General features: G+C 40.1%; 2 protein-coding genes across 3 annotated transcripts in view; one reads left to right on the forward strand and one right to left on the reverse strand.

The window, feature by feature from the left end:
* Window positions 1-4,994, forward strand: part of LOC135100573 (protein DENND6A-like) — a 30,177-nt gene extending 25,183 nt beyond the window's left edge. Inside the window, exon 11 of the mRNA XM_064003589.1 lies at window positions 924-4,994. Within this exon, the coding sequence (XP_063859659.1) occupies window positions 924-1,115 (192 nt within the window). The 3' untranslated portion in view covers window positions 1,116-4,994. The remainder of the gene's footprint in view (window positions 1-923) is intronic.
* A 1,811-nt stretch (window positions 4,995-6,805) lies between these two features.
* LOC135100575 (myophilin-like) lies at window positions 6,806-17,721 on the reverse strand. 2 transcript variants are annotated; one of them, XM_064003591.1, is made up of 4 exons: window positions 17,362-17,721; window positions 11,927-12,036; window positions 8,634-8,841; window positions 6,806-8,467 (listed from the first exon to the last, which is right to left on the reverse strand). In XM_064003591.1, exons 1-4 carry the CDS (start codon window positions 17,431-17,433, stop codon window positions 8,285-8,287), a joined length of 573 nt encoding a protein of 190 aa, XP_063859661.1. In that variant the 5' UTR covers window positions 17,434-17,721; the 3' UTR covers window positions 6,806-8,284. The 2 variants fall into 2 exon arrangements, with proteins under 2 accessions (XP_063859661.1, XP_063859662.1); XM_064003592.1 differs by having other exon boundaries at window positions 16,962-17,721.
* Window positions 17,722-19,584: the final 1,863 nt, after the last annotated feature.

The following is a 19,584-nucleotide window of genomic DNA, read 5'->3' on the forward strand; positions in this document are numbered from 1 at the left end:
TTGGTGGTGTCCAGAATTTTATCATAATGCAAGCTTCTTTCCATTTTATGTGTTTTTATGTTGTATGCTTTTTCCAGAAAGTTAATTTTCTTTATTGAAATGAGTGATGATATTGGTATTGTATTAGAATTTTATTGTGTTTTTTGTGTGTGTGTTGGGAGGATGAGAATGTGCCCCCTTTCATGGGATGTGTCAGTCTGTGGTATATAGGGGCCTGTAGATTAAATCCATATTATTAATCCCAAGAACACACCTTTTAGTCATTATAAACCTCATTTCTACATTTATCTTCATTCACAGAAACATGTTCATTCACAGAAACATGCAAGTATAGATGCTTCTCTAAACAGCCTATCTCTGTCTCTTAAATTTTGTATTCAAAATTACATAAATTTTTGCCTACCTAGTTTCAAACTATACTTCACAGCTGTCATTTTAAAAGTTAAGTAGATATATTTTGGATTCATTGAGTGTGCTGGCTATAAATTTTCATAATTTCATTTGGATTCATTCATTGTGTGTGCTTGCTATAAATTTTTGTAATTTCAAACAAAACTGAGAGTATAAGAGCTTTAGAGCTGTAAGATGTAAAGAGAGCCAACAACTTGAAGCAATTCTTTCATTCTGGTCTGTTCAGGTTACACACAATGTGATACCCTCCTAAGAGAGAGTTTAGAGCTCTTGTAATCTTTATCAGTGGGTACTTTCACACATTTCCTCTTGGTTTAGAGGGGGGATAGTACGTACTACTCTCATCAGTGTGATCTGAACAGGGCACAAGTTCTCATCCTGCCAAGGGATAGGACAAGAACACTTCCACTGAGCAGTATCACTCAATCCTTCAAGGAGATGCAACTTTTTTTCCAGCCATTCTTTCATTCTTTTGTGTACTCTTGATAATTGCCATAACCCGCACTTCACAGGATTTGGGCCGGTGGGTGAACAGCCGCAGTGAGGTGGAGGTGGTGGACATGGTGCTGAGGCTGCGCTCCAAGCTGACAGACGCAGATGTGCTGCCGGTGAGCCAGCACACCCGGGAGCAGCTCCAGGCACACCTCAACACACTCTTCATGGCGCTCCCTGAGGACCTGCGCTCAGTTCTTCATGCCAGCTGAGGCCACAATGATGTTTGCTATTTAGCAAAATTTTTATAATGACATTTGTATACTGTATTTTCTTATACACTTGTTGGGTAATCTCCATGAGATGAGCCGTGCTACTAGCTAAGACCTTCATTCATTATGTTATTTCAGCATATCATGTAAGATCTCTCTCTGGCCTCTAGAAGGGCTGTATGATGATGGTTTTCTGGATGAACTGCTAGAAAACCAGTACAGTGGTTGCGAAGGCAAAGAAGGATTTGTGGTGGAAACCAGAAACTGCTCCCACAATTGTTAGGTTAGCACGCAGTCAGTTCCATCATCCTGGCGAAGGTCCTTTGTCATTAATTCTCCCATCCGTTAGTATTTTCCTTTAATCAAAATATTTAATTTAGAAATGTTATGACTTGCCTTTATACCACTTCATAAGGCATCCAAGGTATTTATTATAAATAGCCTCAAGTGCCTTTATTCCTCCATAATAACTATGGACTTTTTTCCCTATAATTGCTTCTTTAATTTTTCTATAATATATCTGGATAGACTGTGCTAAAATTTGTGTCATAACTTAGCCAATTAGCAACATGAAAGGAGGAATATTTAAGTGGTTAATCAGTCAGCTAATCATTGCTGTAAAGATCATGCTGTGATCTGCAGGTCAGTGCTATGAAGTATTAGTCTAGTTTGTTAGGTAATAGTTTGCTATTCATTGTAAGTAGAAGAATATTATTATAATTATTTTCTCCTTAATGTCCAAGCAAATCCTAATCAGTGGACTGTTACTGAGGTGGACAGGAATACTGAGTGGAATGTTCAGTGTCTGTGTGTTGACTTTGCCTAGACCAAAGTATTTTCTGTTTTAATACACATTATAATATTAAGTGCCAATATTTTGTTTTAAGTAATTAAAGATTAATAATATAGGTATTTTAGCCTTTTTTGTGATTGTCTGTTGTAGCATTTTAAAGCATATTATATTTGATTTATCAGCAATCTCTTCAGTTGTAAAAGTTCATATAATCACAACTCAGAGGATGTGAAGAAACCTGACGCTGTCTAAATTAAGCATACATGTGAGACAACTCATGCAGCCAAATGTCTACAGTTTTGTTATATGGTACCTAAATTTCTGCTTTGCCATTTTTTATTTACTTATTATGTGATCACTTGTTTTTATGTAAATAACTCTGTCTAAAAGTAACTGTGCAGGATTCCTCTTTTCTTTTCATTATTTTCTTTGTGATTTGACAAGTGCAAGATAAGAGTTAACTCAGGACATTAGGGTCAGGTTCCTTGGAGTGGGTTTTTAAAAGCGAGATGTACCACAAGTCATAGAGTAGTGTATCATTCACTACCACTGCTTTACCACAGTTGAGAAAATGTAGTATTGCTGTAAGTTTTATGAAGTAAGGAAACAGCTTATGTATTAATCCTGGTTTTATGTCAAGGGAATAGAGAAAGGAAAGGAATTTAAATAACTGGAAGCAACTTTGTGTAGAGGGATGATGAGAAAGCTGTGAAAAGTAAAGTCATATGGACACTGAAGAAAATCATGAATAAGAGGAGTATAGGTAATGTTTGATTCTGCAAGCCACAAGAGCAAGATCCCATGTCATGGAAGCAATACTATAAGGCAGCAGATTTATCTTCCTATTTTGACCCATGCATCAGGGAGATATGAACATATAATGCAGTATAACAGTTACAAATGTATGCAGTGGATGTTGGACAGGATGCTGTTATGAGAAATTCTGCACAGATGAATCAGGAAAGTGAATGGGAGTGATTTAAATTTCACCACATTTGAATGAAAATGAGTTTGTGAAAACTGTGTCCTGAAGTGTGAAATGAAGGGTGAAGTGTGAGAATAGAGCATATTTATAAAATGGATGAGTGAATAGAGTGAGCACTGAAGAAGAATGGATAGCAAATGAACATGGCACTGAACACTACCTCTGGTGCTCTGAAAGATCACAGGACTTGATTTTACCCTGTTTTATCCAAAGTTGAGATGGCTTCACAGGCTTTGTAGATTTTCAGTGGAAGTTAGTTGGCAAGAGAAAATATGGAAGCAATACATTTGTTAAAAATTGCATTGTAAGTATTCAATGTTAAAACATTGTGATGTGAATAAAATACAAGTTGATATTCTAAAGATGCTGTGGTAAATGGTGCATGTGAATAAATTTAATGGAATTATATGGATTCAGAATAAATAGATCTGTATTCAGGGAAAGCATGTGTGTGTCAGTGAGTGAATGTGTACAAGTTGACAAAGGTGTCAGAATGTAAAATTTAGGCTTCTAAGAAACAATTTGGCTGTGGAGACTGCATATGTTCTAGATGAGAGGAGCAGGAGAATGATAATGAGGGGTAGATGTAGGTGATGGTGGATGTAGTAGTGGAAACACTTGGTGTAAGTCCTTAGTTGGATGATAATGTGATAAGTGAATGAACATATGTGGTAAAATATTATTTGCATGTAAGGAGCAAGTAAAGGGTATTATAAAGTGTGGAATACCACAGCCAGTTGTATGTTCTTTGAAGACTGATCACTTTGCTTAGTGATTGTGTATCAAAATTGACTTCATTAATTTTTATTGGGCCAAGTTGAAAAGGCATTTTATTTTTTTATGGAACATGAAAGCTTATAGAGTAATGACTCCTTTTATATATATTTTTCTTGTATTTTTATGCATGTTTTTCATGCAGCATCAACACGTGTTGTAGGGGCTAATGTTTATTGCTTGTGTTTGAGCAGGAAGGTGATGCATTTGTAACTGAATGAGGTCTGTGCTGCCTGCTTGAATAATTTTCTGGACATGAAGTCACACCATAAACAATAGGTAATGGGTCACATGCATCACCTTTGTTTTAAATCATGAAGTGATGTGTGAAAAGCCCTGTCCTTTGTGTGGGTCTGTACACTCACCACTGTGTGGGAGTAATTTGACTCGCACTTGTGTATGATAGAAAGTATACTGTCATCAAATCTTGAACTTATTTTTAGATATTAATGCTTATTTTTAGTGTTCAAATCTTTTAGCCAAATTACAGCATGTTTATTTCAGTCACAATCATTGCATTTGTCATGCTAGTTAGAATGCTGTTGGCTGGTGCAATGCTGAATGGGATTCACCATATTTATAGTAAATTATTACTTTAGATCTTTCAGTTTTAGGCATGATAATCTTCACTAACTGCAGTTTGATTAAGACCTGTCAGGTTCACTTCAGTACTAATCTTAAAACTCAATTTTGCAACACTATTTATGATGCTTCCATTTCTCTCAGAGACATTGCTTAAGGAGCATTAATTGTCTCAGTCTTGATCTACATTATAACCGTCCACACGTCTGGTTCTACGTACTAATTGCTAAAAAAATCTGAAGTGCAAGATTTGTTCTGAAACAGTCACTGACTGCTGTTTGTTTTGAGTAGAATCAACACAGATCTCCTTGCTCTCTTAAATGAAGGCTAAGGGAGAAACTTCACAGAAGTGTGGCTAGTAAATAAAGCAAAAGCTCAGTACTATAATATAGTTTGCAATAAGGTGGTGAACTTGGTTGTTATTCACTTCCGAAGACTCAGCTTTGGTAAGCGGAAGAGTTTGTATCAAGCATGTGCCATTGCTGTCAGTGTTTGTCAGAAATTTTTGATGCCAAATTTTAATGACAATCAGTTCAGGATACTTCAACAAATAAGTCCAATTGTTTGGATATTAGTAGTACATGATAATATATTATTATTTGAAATGTGCAAGTGGATTTAAGTAGGTTTGACTTTCAATATGTAACCTTTTGAATGAATGATGTGTTCAAGAGTTATTATTTTAGATGTTGTACATCGCATTTTGTAATACTCACGTCAAATGAATAATATATTTTTACAGAAACCTTTCCTTTTCATTGAGTCCCCATTCATTAATATATATATATATATATATATATATATATATATATATATATATATATATATATATATATATATATATATATATATATATATATATATATATATATATATATATATACACACGAGTTAAATTACAGTCCAGCTTTACCTTGAGCTGGGCCTCCATGCACAGTACTAATGATGAAAATTATGTAATTATGTAATGAAATGACAAACATTTTCTCGAAGGAGTGACAATAGAGAAGAGAGGATCATGATGGGTTATGGATGCTGAAGTCTAAAACTGTAGATGGTGGTTGGTGAAAGATTTAAAAAAGAAAAATGGCAGCACACAAATGGGTATGTGCTGAATGTAAATTATCCTTGTACATATAGTTGTTTAATTACGTTTAAGGTACTGAAGAGAGGTATAGACATGATGAAAAGTGACTGTTTTCAACATTTACAATTGCTGATAAAGATCTGAAGAAATATAATACCTTTACATAGATCAGATTATTACTCTGTTTTAATGGGGAAAAAAAGTTAAAAGCTTTGTAGTTGAAGGAACAAACAACAGTTAATGATTTTTGTCTTGTATGGGAAAAAAATTAAAAGTATAAGACATGCTACTGACTACAGTTTGCAGGTAAACTGTTGGCATACAAGTTGTAAGAATTTTACCCACCAGAGAACAAATTACTTGGAAGTTTACTGAACAGAGAAACTATCGAGGTGCACAGTATTCTATTGCTTGCCAACACTAAATCGGTACTGATTGTGCGTCCCTGGATGCCGGCTTACATGACAACAATGCCTATCAACGATGATGTCCTTACTGACGAAAGTAATGTGGATGAATAATGAGTGATAATTTGCTGTATTTGGCTGTATGAATAGTCAAGTAATTAAAAAGGGAGACAAAATATTGAGTCAAATATATAGCCAGTTCACAAAAATACGAGTTTGTTAGGGCTCGTCATGCGATACGTGACCATGATGATCAGTAAGCCTCGTATCGTCTTTCATTCCACAGTACGTACCTGCTGTGCTGGGTCTCAGCTCTGCTAGGTAGTATTGAGCAATTTCCACCTCTTCAGGTTCTCTCCTGCTCTGGCATATGTACAACATAAGAACAAGAAATAAGGGAAACTGCAAGAAGCCATCAAGCTTACACGTGGCAGTCCCTGTATGAAATATACCTACCCATTTCCACCTATTATCCCCCTCCATAAATCCGTCTAATCTTTTTTTTAAAGCTCCCTAATGCCTTAGCACTAATAATTTGATTACCGAGTCCGTTCCATTCATCTACCACTCTTTGAGATCCAATTTCTTCCTATCTCTTTCTTAAACCTAAATTTTCAAGCTTGAACCCGTTATTTCTTGTTCTGTCCTGGTTACTGAACCTGAGAATTTTACTTACGTTCTTTTATACCATTTTAAGACTTCTATCACGTCACCTCTTAACCTACGTCTCTCTAAAGAATGTAAATTTAACAGCTTCAATCTGTCCTCGTAAAGAATACTCCTCATCTCCTGTATCTTTTTTGTCATTCTCCTTTGTACTGATTCTAATAGACCTATATCCTTTCTGTAATGTGGGGACATGTTTGTTTTCACTTCATTGTAATTGGGAATAGCGATGGAGAGCTTCTAAAACTGCGAGCATGTGCATCTCACTTCCATGTACGTACAAGTCAACTACATCACTAAAAAGCTCGATATGAACTTAAATACGAAACTCGTCTATACCAGTAGGAAGAATACAATCTTGCCTTTTTCATTTGTTGAGGGGAATAAAACCTGAACTCAAGAGAACAAGTCATGTATTAACAAAAGTGTAATGCATGTGGACGGCGGCGTGCGCCAGTCCACTTCCTGCTGGTTGTGACTAAACAAGACATATACGAACTACACTCGTGTATGGATGACGCGGAACATCGTGAGCACTATGACGAGGATGTGTTTACATTACGAACACTTCCTCGTATCCTCTCACTAACCTTACTCTCCATCCTAGTACATACTACATGCCTCACGCACGCCTCACACCATCCTCCATCTTCTACTCCTCTTCACGCCTTCACCCATAAACACACTTCAGTAACTGTTGTACCGCGTCATGAAGGCTGCGTGGGCCTCCGTTTATGGTTCCTTATCAAGCCTTGGCTTGCCACGTGGTGTCAGCGGTCGTCTCCATACAATGACTGTATTCGTGATGCTTACACGCGTCGATTGAATGATTTACTGTTTGGGTGACTGGTTGGTTTATTGATTGGTTTATTTAGTTACTGACTGGTTGATTAGTTTATTGGTTGATCTATTTACTGATTGATTGCCTGGTTGATTTACTGCCTGACTGGCTCATTTATAAATTGATTTAGAGTGAATGAATTATTTACTGGTATATTTGTGTTGAATGATTTTACTGATTAGTTGATTGGTTCATTTACAGATTTACAGAGTGATTTGCTGGTTGATGTAATAACTGCCTTACTGAATGATTAATTTATTGATTTACTGATTGGTTTATTGTGACTGATTTACTGATTCATTTGCTATTAATTTATTTACCAGTTGGTTGATTTACGATCTGATCAGTTTTCGAGTCAATTGGCTTACTGTGATTGGATGCCTTACTACTTAATTTACTATTGCTTGATTTGCAAATCCATTTACCGATTAATTTATTATTAAATGATTTTATGTGAATTATTGATTTCCCAACTGATTTACTAATGACTGATTTACATGATTTACTAATTTGTTTGCTAATCTATTTATAATAGACTTACCGAGTGATTAGAACATATGACGCCGCAACTCCAAAAACGTAAAACAAACAAACAAGCAAATAAAAATAAAATAAATAAATAAGTAAGACATTAAAATAACGATTAGCACGTATCTTGATACCTAGTATACGTCTAACACTTACGCAGTACAACAAATTATCTAAACCTCACACAGTTTTCTTCGTTCTAAAAGGATGATAGTAACGGAGTACAAAATACTTAAGTTCTAAAAGTACTATGCTAAGAACCGTGACTAGTGTGGTGACCCGTGCAAGGTGTGGGTGCCAACTACTGCCAACACTACGGACACACACTGAGCACAACTTCAGCCTCCAGTGTGAAAACTATATCATCTACAATAGGTGCGAAATGTGCAACTGGTCGGCCACTCACTCTGCGGCAGCTGTTCCTTGATTTTAAATGTTTAGCCATATAGATTTTCTCCCTCCATTGCCTCACGCTCCTTCTTTCGTCTTCTCCTCGCTTCCGGTCCTTACTGGTAGAGGGAATGCTTCGCCAGTTTCTTCTCGTCCTTCTTCTTCTCGGTGGTGAGCTGCGCCAACACGTCCTTGGTGTCTCTGTGGCCCGGCACGTCCACCTTCTTCTTGTGCTCCTGCATGAAGCTCGGCTCGTCTCCCAGCCTCGGGCAGTCACTCAGGTTGGAGTCGTCCGCCACCTGAAGGAGACATGTTACACCTCGATCTAAGCAGCAACGCTATTTATATATTGTACGTTCCTCTTATGGATAAATAAATAGATCAGTCAAACAAAAACAAACAAAAATAAATAAGTAAATGAATAAATACAAATACATAGATTAAATCCCTTCCCTTCAGACTCACCAGCTTGGCGAGGGCGTAGATGCAGCGGGTCACCCTGGGAATGTGTCTGAGGTGGAGCAGGTCCTCGAGGTGAAACAGCTTGGCCTTGGGCACGCCGTACGCCTCCGCCTGCTGCAGGAAGTTCTTGATGTTAATCTGCTTGCTGCGCGCGCCCTCCCACGTGATGGACTCCTCGGGGATGCAGCCAGGATTGATGCGGTTCATGAGTCTGGCGGGTCATGAGGTGTGAGGCATGTCAGCACACACACACACACACACACACAAAGTCCTCAGAGCCCTCGGTTAATGATTCAGTTAATGGTACAAAGCACAATAAGTTTCTCGGCCACAAAATACAAATAGAACATATGTAAAAGGAATATATATATATATATATATATATATATATATATATATATATATATATATATATATATATATATATATATATATATATATATATATATGGAAATAACCTTAGTCTACTAATTTCGAGACAATGACTTTATTTCTGGGCAAAAATGTGATACTTCTTTAAATCGTGATCTACACAATGAAATGATTAGCAAAATAAATAAAATAAATAAATAAAATAAATAAATAAAATAATAATGATAAAAAAAAAATAATAAGGAACACCATGGTACAGTGGAACCACGCGCTTTGGGAGCCAAGTGGTCGGTCATCAGGCGCACAGGTTCGAATCCTGGCTACGGTCCGAGGGTAGGAAAGGCATCCACACGGGGTACATAAGAACATAAGAAATAAGGGAAGCTGCAAGAAGCGACCAGGCTTACACGTGGCAGTCCCTGTATGAAACACACCTACCTGTTTCCATCTGTTATCCCCATCCATAAATTTGTCTAATCTTCTCTTAAAGCTCTCTTGTGTCCTAGCACTAACTACATGATTACTGAGTCCGTTCCACTCATCTACCACTCTATTTGAGAACCAATTTTTTCCTATTCCCAAATGCCAAATCCAAAGTCCTTCGCCAGAAGGCACCGTCTCAGCCCTGACAGAATAGGGAAACTAGACGAAAAGTTGAAAGGAACTAAAATTAATCCAAACCTAACCAACTTAACCTAACCTAGCCCTCGGATGGAAACGCTAATATCACAATATTAGCGAAGCAAAAAAGGATCATAATATTTACGAAGGTAGGAAAACCAGTACACAGCTAAGAAAAAAAAAAAAAAAAACACACGTACATCTTCAAAGCTCTCAGTTCCGTGAATGCTAAGCGTTCCGCATCACTTTGGGCGACACACCCCTAGTCATTTTTTTTCCTTCTTCCTCGTCCCCGCGGTTGGCAGCCCATTTCCCCGGACGTCACCAGGACCAAGCCTTGACGCGTGAATATTTCTACCCTCTCTGCATTCTAAATTAGTAAAGGATTCAAACAAAGGCAGCGTACATATAGTTCTAAAATAAATGAGTTGGTTGTGAGGCACAGTTAATGGATTGTTGTCAGATAAATTTAGATATGAAAGATAATACGTAAAAGATCTAGAAGGAAGTTGATGGACGAGTGCAGGGTTGGCAGTCAGACAAAAGAGGTTGGGTAGATTTATGAATTAAGGAAGACGAATTGCAAGAGCTTCTTTATGTAGGCCGACGGGTTTCTTGCATGCGTTTTGTACGTGAAGATTCATCAGACCGCCTCATCCTGAATCTAAAGAACTGTGCCTATATCTTTTGAGTCCCAATTAACGTCAATTTTTCTACGAACACGAGAGGACAGTATGTTTCACAACGAGTATTATGAACCACCTGTCGACTGTTGGACCAGCTGTGTAACGATTCTGCATGTGTTACAATCTTACAACTATGATCACAATTCATTATAAGCAAAATAATTATAAGAGAAAAGCCAGGTTGTATTGACCATCTCGACCTCAAGTTATACTGCAAGAACTCAAACATTTCAAAGGAAACACTGCGACACAAACTAAGTGGGTAACAGCACGTTAAGGCTAAATTTCTCCCTAAACGACAGGTTAATCATTCGTATCCCTTCATCAGTAGATTCATAATGAAAGGGCACCACAAAATCTTTCGGTCGTTTCGCTAAACTGTCCATGACAACAATAATAGAAATAGCTCGTTGGAATACCTCTCTTCCTCCTCATTTCCTTTTTCGGTGTGTGATGGTTTGATGGTGAGGATGTGGCCCGCTCGTCCCCTAACACAAACACTGATCAATATTTACACGTGCGGCACAACCTACACCAGTGATTCGTAAACTGTGTGCCCTGACGTCCTCACTATCATCAAAGTGCGCCTGTTAATTTTCCTAGATGGGTACATGTTCTTAAAATGTGTGGTTTTCGGGAGGCCTGTACTACAATGACTATTAAGGTTTGGTGTGCTGGTTAGGTCCAAGATAGACCTTCAGTGCGCCACGAATCAACAAAGTTTGAGAACTACACACACACACACACACAACCTTTTGAAACACGGTCATTTTAAGCTTACAAACCAAAGCACAGCTACCCTACACATCATCACCAGTACTCACTAACCATACACTAAACACGTAGCCACACCAACAAACCACCCACGCCAGCCAGCGAACGAAACCAGGTAAGCAACAACCGCACCACACAACACACCAAGTACTCCAAACATCCCTTCACGACAGCGACAACTCAGCCACCACCAAACCAAGTTCAGGGTTCGACGTCCTGGGAGGCTGCCAGCTTCCGGGTGAGAGAGGAGCTGATGGAAATACTCAGAGCCAGCGAAGAAAAAAAAAGAAACGGGGGGAAAAAAAGAAAAGGAGAAAAAAAACCCCTCTCCCGAATGCGGATGCTTCTCCTGCTGGTGGGGAGGGTGTGCGCGATTAAATATTCCCCTAATTAATGTATGTCAAGTAAGGAGAGCGCCGTTGTTGTTCCGTCGCGAGGATGAGACCTGAGTCACGTCTTGTCCCTGAGGTCGAGGCACGGAGGGTGTGTGTGTGTGTGTGTGTGTGTGTGTGTTTTCGGGGGTCTTAGGACACGTGGTAAAGTGCAAATTTATGACTTACTTTGTTCTAAAGTTCGAAGCACGAGAGAGAGAGAGAGAGAGAGAGAGAGAGAGAGAGAGAGAGAGAGAGAGAGAGAGAGAGAGAGAGAGAGAGAGAGAGAGAGAGAGAGAGAGAGAGAGAGAGAGAAATGCAAAATTTAAGAACTATTTGTACGTGTGTGTGTGTGTGTGTGTGTGTGTGTGTGTGTGTGTGCCGGATCTTGGAGGGAGAACGGATGCTTTTACCCTTACGCACATGACGAAGGGCCTATTAACGTCTTACTTGCAGCCGATCAACGTCTTACTTGCACAGGATACAGCCGTCCTTGAGGAAGAACTCGAAGTCGACCCTCGCCACCTCGTCGATCATGTTGTAGATCCAGATGAGGATTTCATTTTCTTTGATCGCATCACGCTGCAGGGAGATGAAAGGAATACTGTTATGATTTATTTGACGCTAGGAGGGAAGGAGGCTGGGGAGGAAGGGATGGAGGGAGTGTAGAGATGGAGGCTGGGTGGAAGGAAAGAAGAGAGGGTGGGAGGGAAGAAGGAAGGAAGGGAGGGAGGAAGGAAGGGATGCGGAAGAAAAGTTAGGGAAGAAGGAAGAAAGGAACGAAGTAAATAGGGAAGGAAATAGGGAAGGAAGGAACATAGGAAGGAAAGGAGGGTGGGAGGGAAGGAAGGAAGGAAGGAAGGAAGGAAGGGAGGGAGGAAGGAAGGGATGCGGAAGAAAAGGTAGGGAAGAAGGAAGAAAGGAACGAAGTAAATAGGGAAGGAAATAGGGAAGGAAGGAACATAGGAAGGACGGCCGGAAGGTAAAATGAATAAAATTTACAAGGTAAGAATGGATTGGACACAGAGAAGAAAAATGCAATTCATGATATACGTTAAAACAAAAAAAAAACAACAAAAAATTAAAATGTGTTTCCCCGCCGTTTGTCTCTAACATGGCCATGAATAACACAAACACAGCGAAAGAAATGCACGGAAAGGAAAAAGGAGGAAGGAAGAGGAATTAAGACGAGAAGGCGCGAGGTAGAAAGGGAGATGAAAAAATGCGCGGGTGCAAACAAGCATGTGAAGATTAAGGAGCGACGCCCACGCCAGGTCATAATAATACACAAAATTAGACGCTGCAGCTGGCACACGTGGGAGCCGCGCCTGTGTCCTGCCTTCTATTATTATTATTATTATTATTATTATTATTATTATTATTATTATTATTATTATTAGCAGCAGCAGTAGCAGTAGTAGTAATAGTAGTAGTAGTTATAATAATAATTTCTCCAGTATAATTTCTGGTTACAAAAGCGTCTTATAAACTGTAGTCCAGCAACAGGAGAACATGAATCAGTCCGTTCGTCCCATTTGCAACCACAGCATAGACCCAATCTTTGACAGCCACCACAGTAAACGTAATAAGATAACACCATCCAAACACCAAGAAAAACGCTGTCTGTTAATTTATTTATCTAAACACCATATACTTGTGCTGCTGTGCGGATAAAACAACCAATCGATTATTTTTTCTTCGACTGCTTCTTTCCCTTACTTTCACCTGGAAATTCACTCTACCACTTAAAATCAATGTCGATCTTAGACTATAACAAAAAAAAAAAAAAAAAAAAAAAAAAAAAGAAGCTGCAAGAAACCATCGGACCTACACGTGGCAGTTCCTGCATGAAAAACACTTCCCAATTTTCACCTCTCATCCGTATCCATGAATTTACCTCATCTTTAAAAGTTCTCCAATGACTCAGCACTTATAACTTGATTACTGAATATACTTTAATCATTTATCACTATTTGAGAACCAATTCTTTCCATAGTAAAATAATATGACACTAGTGAAAGAAAGACTAACTAGAGATTCAAGTTATGCTCCTCATCCATCAGCCTCCTCGTAGCAGCCTGGTATAACATAAGCAGGAGGCAACAGTACACGCGGGCTGTCTCGAGTGAATGAGCGGGGCTGGAGATAAGCGTGCCGTCACCTGTAGCTTTGCACACTTCGCACAAAAACAGGCTTGACTCACTGCCAGGATCACTTAAGTGGTGGAGTGTCTGTTTGACGTACGTACTGCCAGATGACGAGTGTTGTTGTAACTTACGCTGCCACTTTCCCTGCCGTGCGTGATGTGTTGAATGCAGACTATCCCTTGTATAATCTTTGTCTTAAATGTAGCGCGCTTCGCCATCATGTCTCTTTACCACACACACAGTCTCCACTATTCCGAGAAGAGTCGTAATTTCTAGACTCACCTACATGCTCAGTTTAAGAGGCAGACACTCCCTCGCTCACTTGCTCGAATTTTTTGCCCGCGAAGTCTCGAAAATATGAGCCTCTTTTCTGGTATTAAAGTCTTATTTTGTTTAATCATATGCATGGTTTCTTTGAATATTTAAGAAATGAGTACGTTAATGGTTCTCCAGTTCATTCATTACAACTACTCGTACTTATCACTTCTTTTCCCATCTCTCTAAAAGTTAAATATTCAGAAAGTGTTTAGAAGAAGAAGAAGAAGAAGAAGAAGAAGAAGAAACAGCACCACGCGGAAAAGTGCTGGCAGTTCCTGAGGATACAAATATCAAACTAGTTGATTCGAGCGCCTGTTACCTCGTTATCACCAATGTGGGCCTCCCTCCTTTCGAGCCCCACAAAGCTTAAGTAGCCAGTGATACTATTTCACTACCCCATGTCTTCCTCCTCTCTCTCCTTTTCGTCCTTGTCCTGTTCCTCATCCTCCTCATACCTTTGCTTTACTGATTTTTCTCTTAATAACATGACAATTTACATGCATTTACTTCTTGCAAGGTATGAGGCAAATATAGTTAAATATGTGGAAGAATAAAGGATATCTAGAGAGCAAGCATCGAAGGTAAAAACAAATGGAAATGCAAACAAGAGGGGAAGCATCGCGAGGAGCCAAGGAACACAGCGGGGAGAGGAAGGAAGGTGGCGCCTCTAAATACGAGAGAGAGAGAGAGAGAGAGAGAGAGAGAGAGAGAGAGAGAGAGAGAGAGAGAGAGAGAGAATGATATCGTTTGAGTTTTAAACAAATAAACCAAAGTTAATTTCGTCTTGTTTATCTAGTCAATGCACATTACCATGGGAAGACGCGTGTTCTGTCTGAGGGAGGGTGAACAGTACGGGAAGGTGTGTCTGTGATTGCTGAAAACCTCGCATATAAGTGTGTGTGTGTGTGTGTGTGTGTGTGTGTGTGTCCTAAGTGTCCTAACACCAACTAATAGAGACTCGAAATGAAATGAAAAAGGGCAGAAAGGAAGAAAATGAGGGATGGAAAGGAGAACAGATAGAACGGAAGGAAGAAAACAAAGACGGAAAAAAAGAAGGGAGGAAGAAAATGAATGAATGAATGAAAGAAGGGAGAAAAGGAAGAAAAATAGCATAAATGAATGAAGTGAAGTATGAGTCAACAACTCGTGGAAAACTGACGCTTAAAACAGAAGATAAGGATTCGGGGAAGGGAGAGAGAGAGAGAGAGAGAGAGAGAGAGAGAGAGAGAGAGAGAGAGAGAGAGAGAGAGAGAGAGAGAGAGAGAGAGAGGAGGAAAAAAGTGGGATAAAGTAATGGAGGAAGAGCGAGAGAGAGAGGAGGGTGGAGAGAGTGAGGAAGGGAGAGAGGAAGGGAGAGCAACTTAGCACGAGATATTTGAGTTTTACATAGTACAGGAATGTTTGGCGAGGTGTCACTGGGTCTCTCTCTCTCTCTCTCTCTCTCTCTCTCTCTCTCTCTCTCTCTCAAAAACACGGTAGTACTTTGTCTAGGCACCCACGCACACACACACACAGACACACACACACATTTGCTTTTCTTTACGAGACAAAATGAATCCGTGTTGTTAAATTTAATCCATTTTTGTTTTTTTCTAGCAACCCGATCGTGTGTGTGTGTGTGTGTGTGTGTGTGTGTGCGTGTGTGTGTGTGTGGAGAAAAGTACAGGGGTGTTTTGAGAGAGAGAGAGAGAGAGAGAGAGAGAGAGAGAGAGAGAGAGAGAGAGAGAGAGAGAGAGAGAGAGAGAGAGAGAGAAATATCGTTTGAGTTTTAAACAAAATACACCAATTAAATAAACCAAGTTAATTTCGTCTTGTTTATCTAGTCAATGCACATCACCATGGGGAGAGGAAGAGGAAAAGAGGGCGGAAGAAAGAAGGAAGTAAGGAAGAATGGAGGGAGGAAGGAAGGAAACAAAAGGAAAGGAAGGAAGGAAGGAAATACCTATAAGTGGTGAGAAGTAAGTAATAAAAAAGGGTAAGAAATTAGAAATGACAAAAATGAAAGAAAAAAAAAGGAAAAGGAGGAAACGAGTAAAACGGAATGAGGAAGGAAGAGGAAAAGTATAAAAACAGTTATGTTGTAAGAAGACACACGGAAGAATAAGAAGGAATGTAAGAGAGAGAGAGAGAGAGAGAGAGAGAGAGAGAGTGAGAGAGAGAGAGAGAGAGAGAGAGAGATTCAGCGAAGCAATGTAACACACTAACTACTGGCTTGCAACCTCGAATATTTTGGTCCTGTCCTATTTGATCACAAGCCTCCGTGTAGCTACGCGAGTACCTGCTGGAGTTCGGGCCGCGCTGTTACCTCCTGCTGGGGGTTAATGTAGCTTCACGAGCCTTAACGAGTCCCTCCCTGCCTTCCCTTGAGCGCCCAATGGGAAATTATAATTGCGGAAACGGTCAGTCGGTCTGTCAGTCAGTAATTGTCATGGTTATTCATTCAGTCAGTCACTCCGTTGGTCAGTTAAGTCACCCAATCAGCTAGTCAGCCAGTTAGTGATTTAGCTTTTTTTTTTCAATCATCCAGTCAGTCAGCAAGTCATTATCAGTTATCATCAATAGTTCGCTAACATTTTTATTTTCCATTACGGGGTTCGATGGCTTACGAGTCCCTTCCACTTTCTGCGATCGTTGACAATCTCTTCTTTGACTAATACAACTTTCCAGGTGATTTTTCTTCAGTAATTCAGAAGATTCTCGTGCCATTTCATTTACGGCAAAAATTTTCACTTTTACATTCGGGCCTGCTTCTCCTCTACAGCTCAACAAATCCTGAAAGGCTATTAACTGACTTCATTCCCTCATAGATCATAACCTTAGCTTCCAACCCAACATCTCATAGCAGAAACATGAACCTTAACGTCCACAAAATAACTACCCTAAGCTCATGAAATAACCTACTTGTAGAAGGCTTAAGTATGCATTTTCTCCCAAAACTGCCGACATCATTAAGAATTTCACCTTTCACCCTGGTCAAGTAAATCTTGTTAATATACTCCAATATATCGTACTGCTTCCCATATGCAAAATGCCGTTACTCACCACGTCCCTTATACCTTGCTGGGGTAAGGATGCAGTCCTGTGACCTACGCGACGAGGATTTAAGGTTCTTTTTGTTTTCTAATCAATCCGCTTCTCTGCATTTGAACATAACACTCCGACATGACGTGTGGCCTAGAGTGGCGTGAGAATTCCCTCGTCACAAGGCAACGGCAGCCATTACACTAGGCAGCGGAATTCAATGTTTATACAGGTTGAGGAGAGAGTGCTCCCCCCTTCCCCCCCTCACCCGGTGCGTTGTGTGACTGGCGCAAACTTGAGAACCTTAACGCTGAGGGCATAAGAAGACGAAGGTCATTTTAATGTCTCTTGGGGATCCTTAGACCGGACACTGGGAAACGGTCATTAATTGCTGACAAGCAATAAAAGCGCCATTACTCACGTGGTGGGGCTCCAGGGTTTCCTCCTCCCCCGCACAGTTCAAGTCCACATTCTGCATCGTGATGAGCGGCATCTTGACGCTTTGTGGAGACTATCAAAGCAGAAAGGAACGAGGTGTGTGCTTGCCTGGCAACGCTTCACTCGAAACAAGTGCCTCTCACTGTTTTACAGGGGAGGAACTTTTTATATTATAATGCTGGCAGAGAGGTGGATGCTTGCAGGGGAGAGGTTGCTGAGCTGCAGCAACAACTGTCAAACCTTCGTTCAGCAACAATATTAAGGAAATTGCACTGACAAGCCTCGATGCCTCTTCCCTCAATGCCACAGACCGTCCGCCTGTGCTGGATGCCGCGCGACCACTGGTTGCCCGACTCACCTTGTTGGCTCACTCTCAGGAGTTGGAGTTTCGAACCACCGAGACGGACGTGACTGACGACTCAAAACAGCAATTTACAATGCGCGTCTCGTCCAACAGGTGGCTTTCGTGTCAGATAGCAGATACATCTTAACTCCATCTTTGTAATAGCTAACATGTTTATGTGTTAATTCTCTGATAACTATGTTGTATTATATTTTCATTCTAATTGTTCCAATAAATCAATTTCACATTTGCGTAGTAAATATTGCCATGAAGGTTGATGGGAGTTTCGGCAAAGTTCCAAGGGCGGGGCAGAGTCGCTGGGTTTGTTTAAAGTGACGTCACCTCAAGGATCACAATGTTATGACAGCCATCACCACCTGGTGACTTCCCGAGCCATGCCATACTTCTGTCGAAGAAAGGAAAAAAAAAGAAAAAGAAAAAGAAAAGTACACGCTGTCGTGCTAAACAAGACGCAGTTCATTTATATACGTCTCGTTAGCAGGGTCGTGCTGTTGTTGCCACACATTTGTTTCAAAGAACCGGTTCGCACCAATAATAAGAGTGCTTTAAAGGTCTTGACGCGTTTTTTACGAGTGTAACAACTTATTTGCGGGAAATCTGAGAACATTTAGGTCCTCAAGCTGCCTTGTGTATTCCTTCATGATTATACTTTTATTGTCAAGAATGTTCCTTGCAAATGAACATGCGTTTGGCCCTTCGCCCAAACCACTACATTCATGGAGTCACACACACACACACACACACACATGATCCCTGTTCAAAGGTTACAAGATTACAGCAATGTCTCTTCCAGTTCGATATTGAACACACGGCGGATAAATCGAACCACTTGAAAATTCCCAGGCTTTGAGGTTCGGCCATTTAAGGCGGTGACAATTTGCGTGGCGAGGTGAAACCTGCGACGCACTGCCTGGTTACTCTCAAGGGTGCCAGAGTGCCAGGGAGGATATTTTGGGCGGGAAACACTACGCTCCTCTCCACCCCCTCTGCTCCTCTTCCACTCTCACGTAGCTGCGTTTCATAAACACAAACAGAGAGAGAGAGAGAGAGAGAGAGAGAGAGAGAGAGAGAGAGAGAGAGAGAGAGAGAGAGAGAGAGAGAGAGAGAGAGAGAGGAATTAAATGAAACACTGTAATTACGAAAGGAGGTTGAGTACATTATTGATAACATAACTGTACACATCATCACAGGAAAATACTTATCTGAAGCTCCACTATCATAATTCATCCTTGCTGGAGATACTATAATATGTGGCACTTGTGGTCCTACCTAGACAAGGGCAAACACATGAGCTCCACCACACAATGGCACAATAATCGCGTTTAAACACTTACACATGCTGGGAGGGTCAACACCACTGAGGAAGATCAAGGGTTGGTGGGAAGATTGTGTGGTGGGAAAGGGAACTCGAACTGATTTGCATAGATCTACTCTTAGAGGCGTAGAGACTCAGCTATACCAAAGGAAGGAGAGTTGAAAGTTCCGCAGAAAGGAACTATGCACCTTTATGAAGCATACGAAACAAAGGATTACCTGTCACACCTCACAATGCCTCATGACATTGCATGTTCATCTCATTACACAGATCTTTCAGTCACATTCTATAACTATCAAGAATAAAAAAATCTTTTAAAATACATGGGTAACTTTCCATAAACAAGTTCAACATGTAGTATTGTCATATACTAATAAAATGTTCAATTAGTTCAATCCCTTGTTTATCTTGACAGGTGTTCAACACATGTAACAGATTCTTTCTGTACATCCTGAAGGAACTTGAGAAAATAACAAGGATGTTCTTCACGGTTCCTCCTCTTACATGTACTACTGTCGCCTTTATGA

This window comes from Scylla paramamosain, chromosome 5 (assembly GCF_035594125.1).
Source record: "Scylla paramamosain isolate STU-SP2022 chromosome 5, ASM3559412v1, whole genome shotgun sequence".
NCBI classification, from domain to species: Eukaryota; Metazoa; Arthropoda; class Malacostraca; order Decapoda; family Portunidae; genus Scylla; species Scylla paramamosain.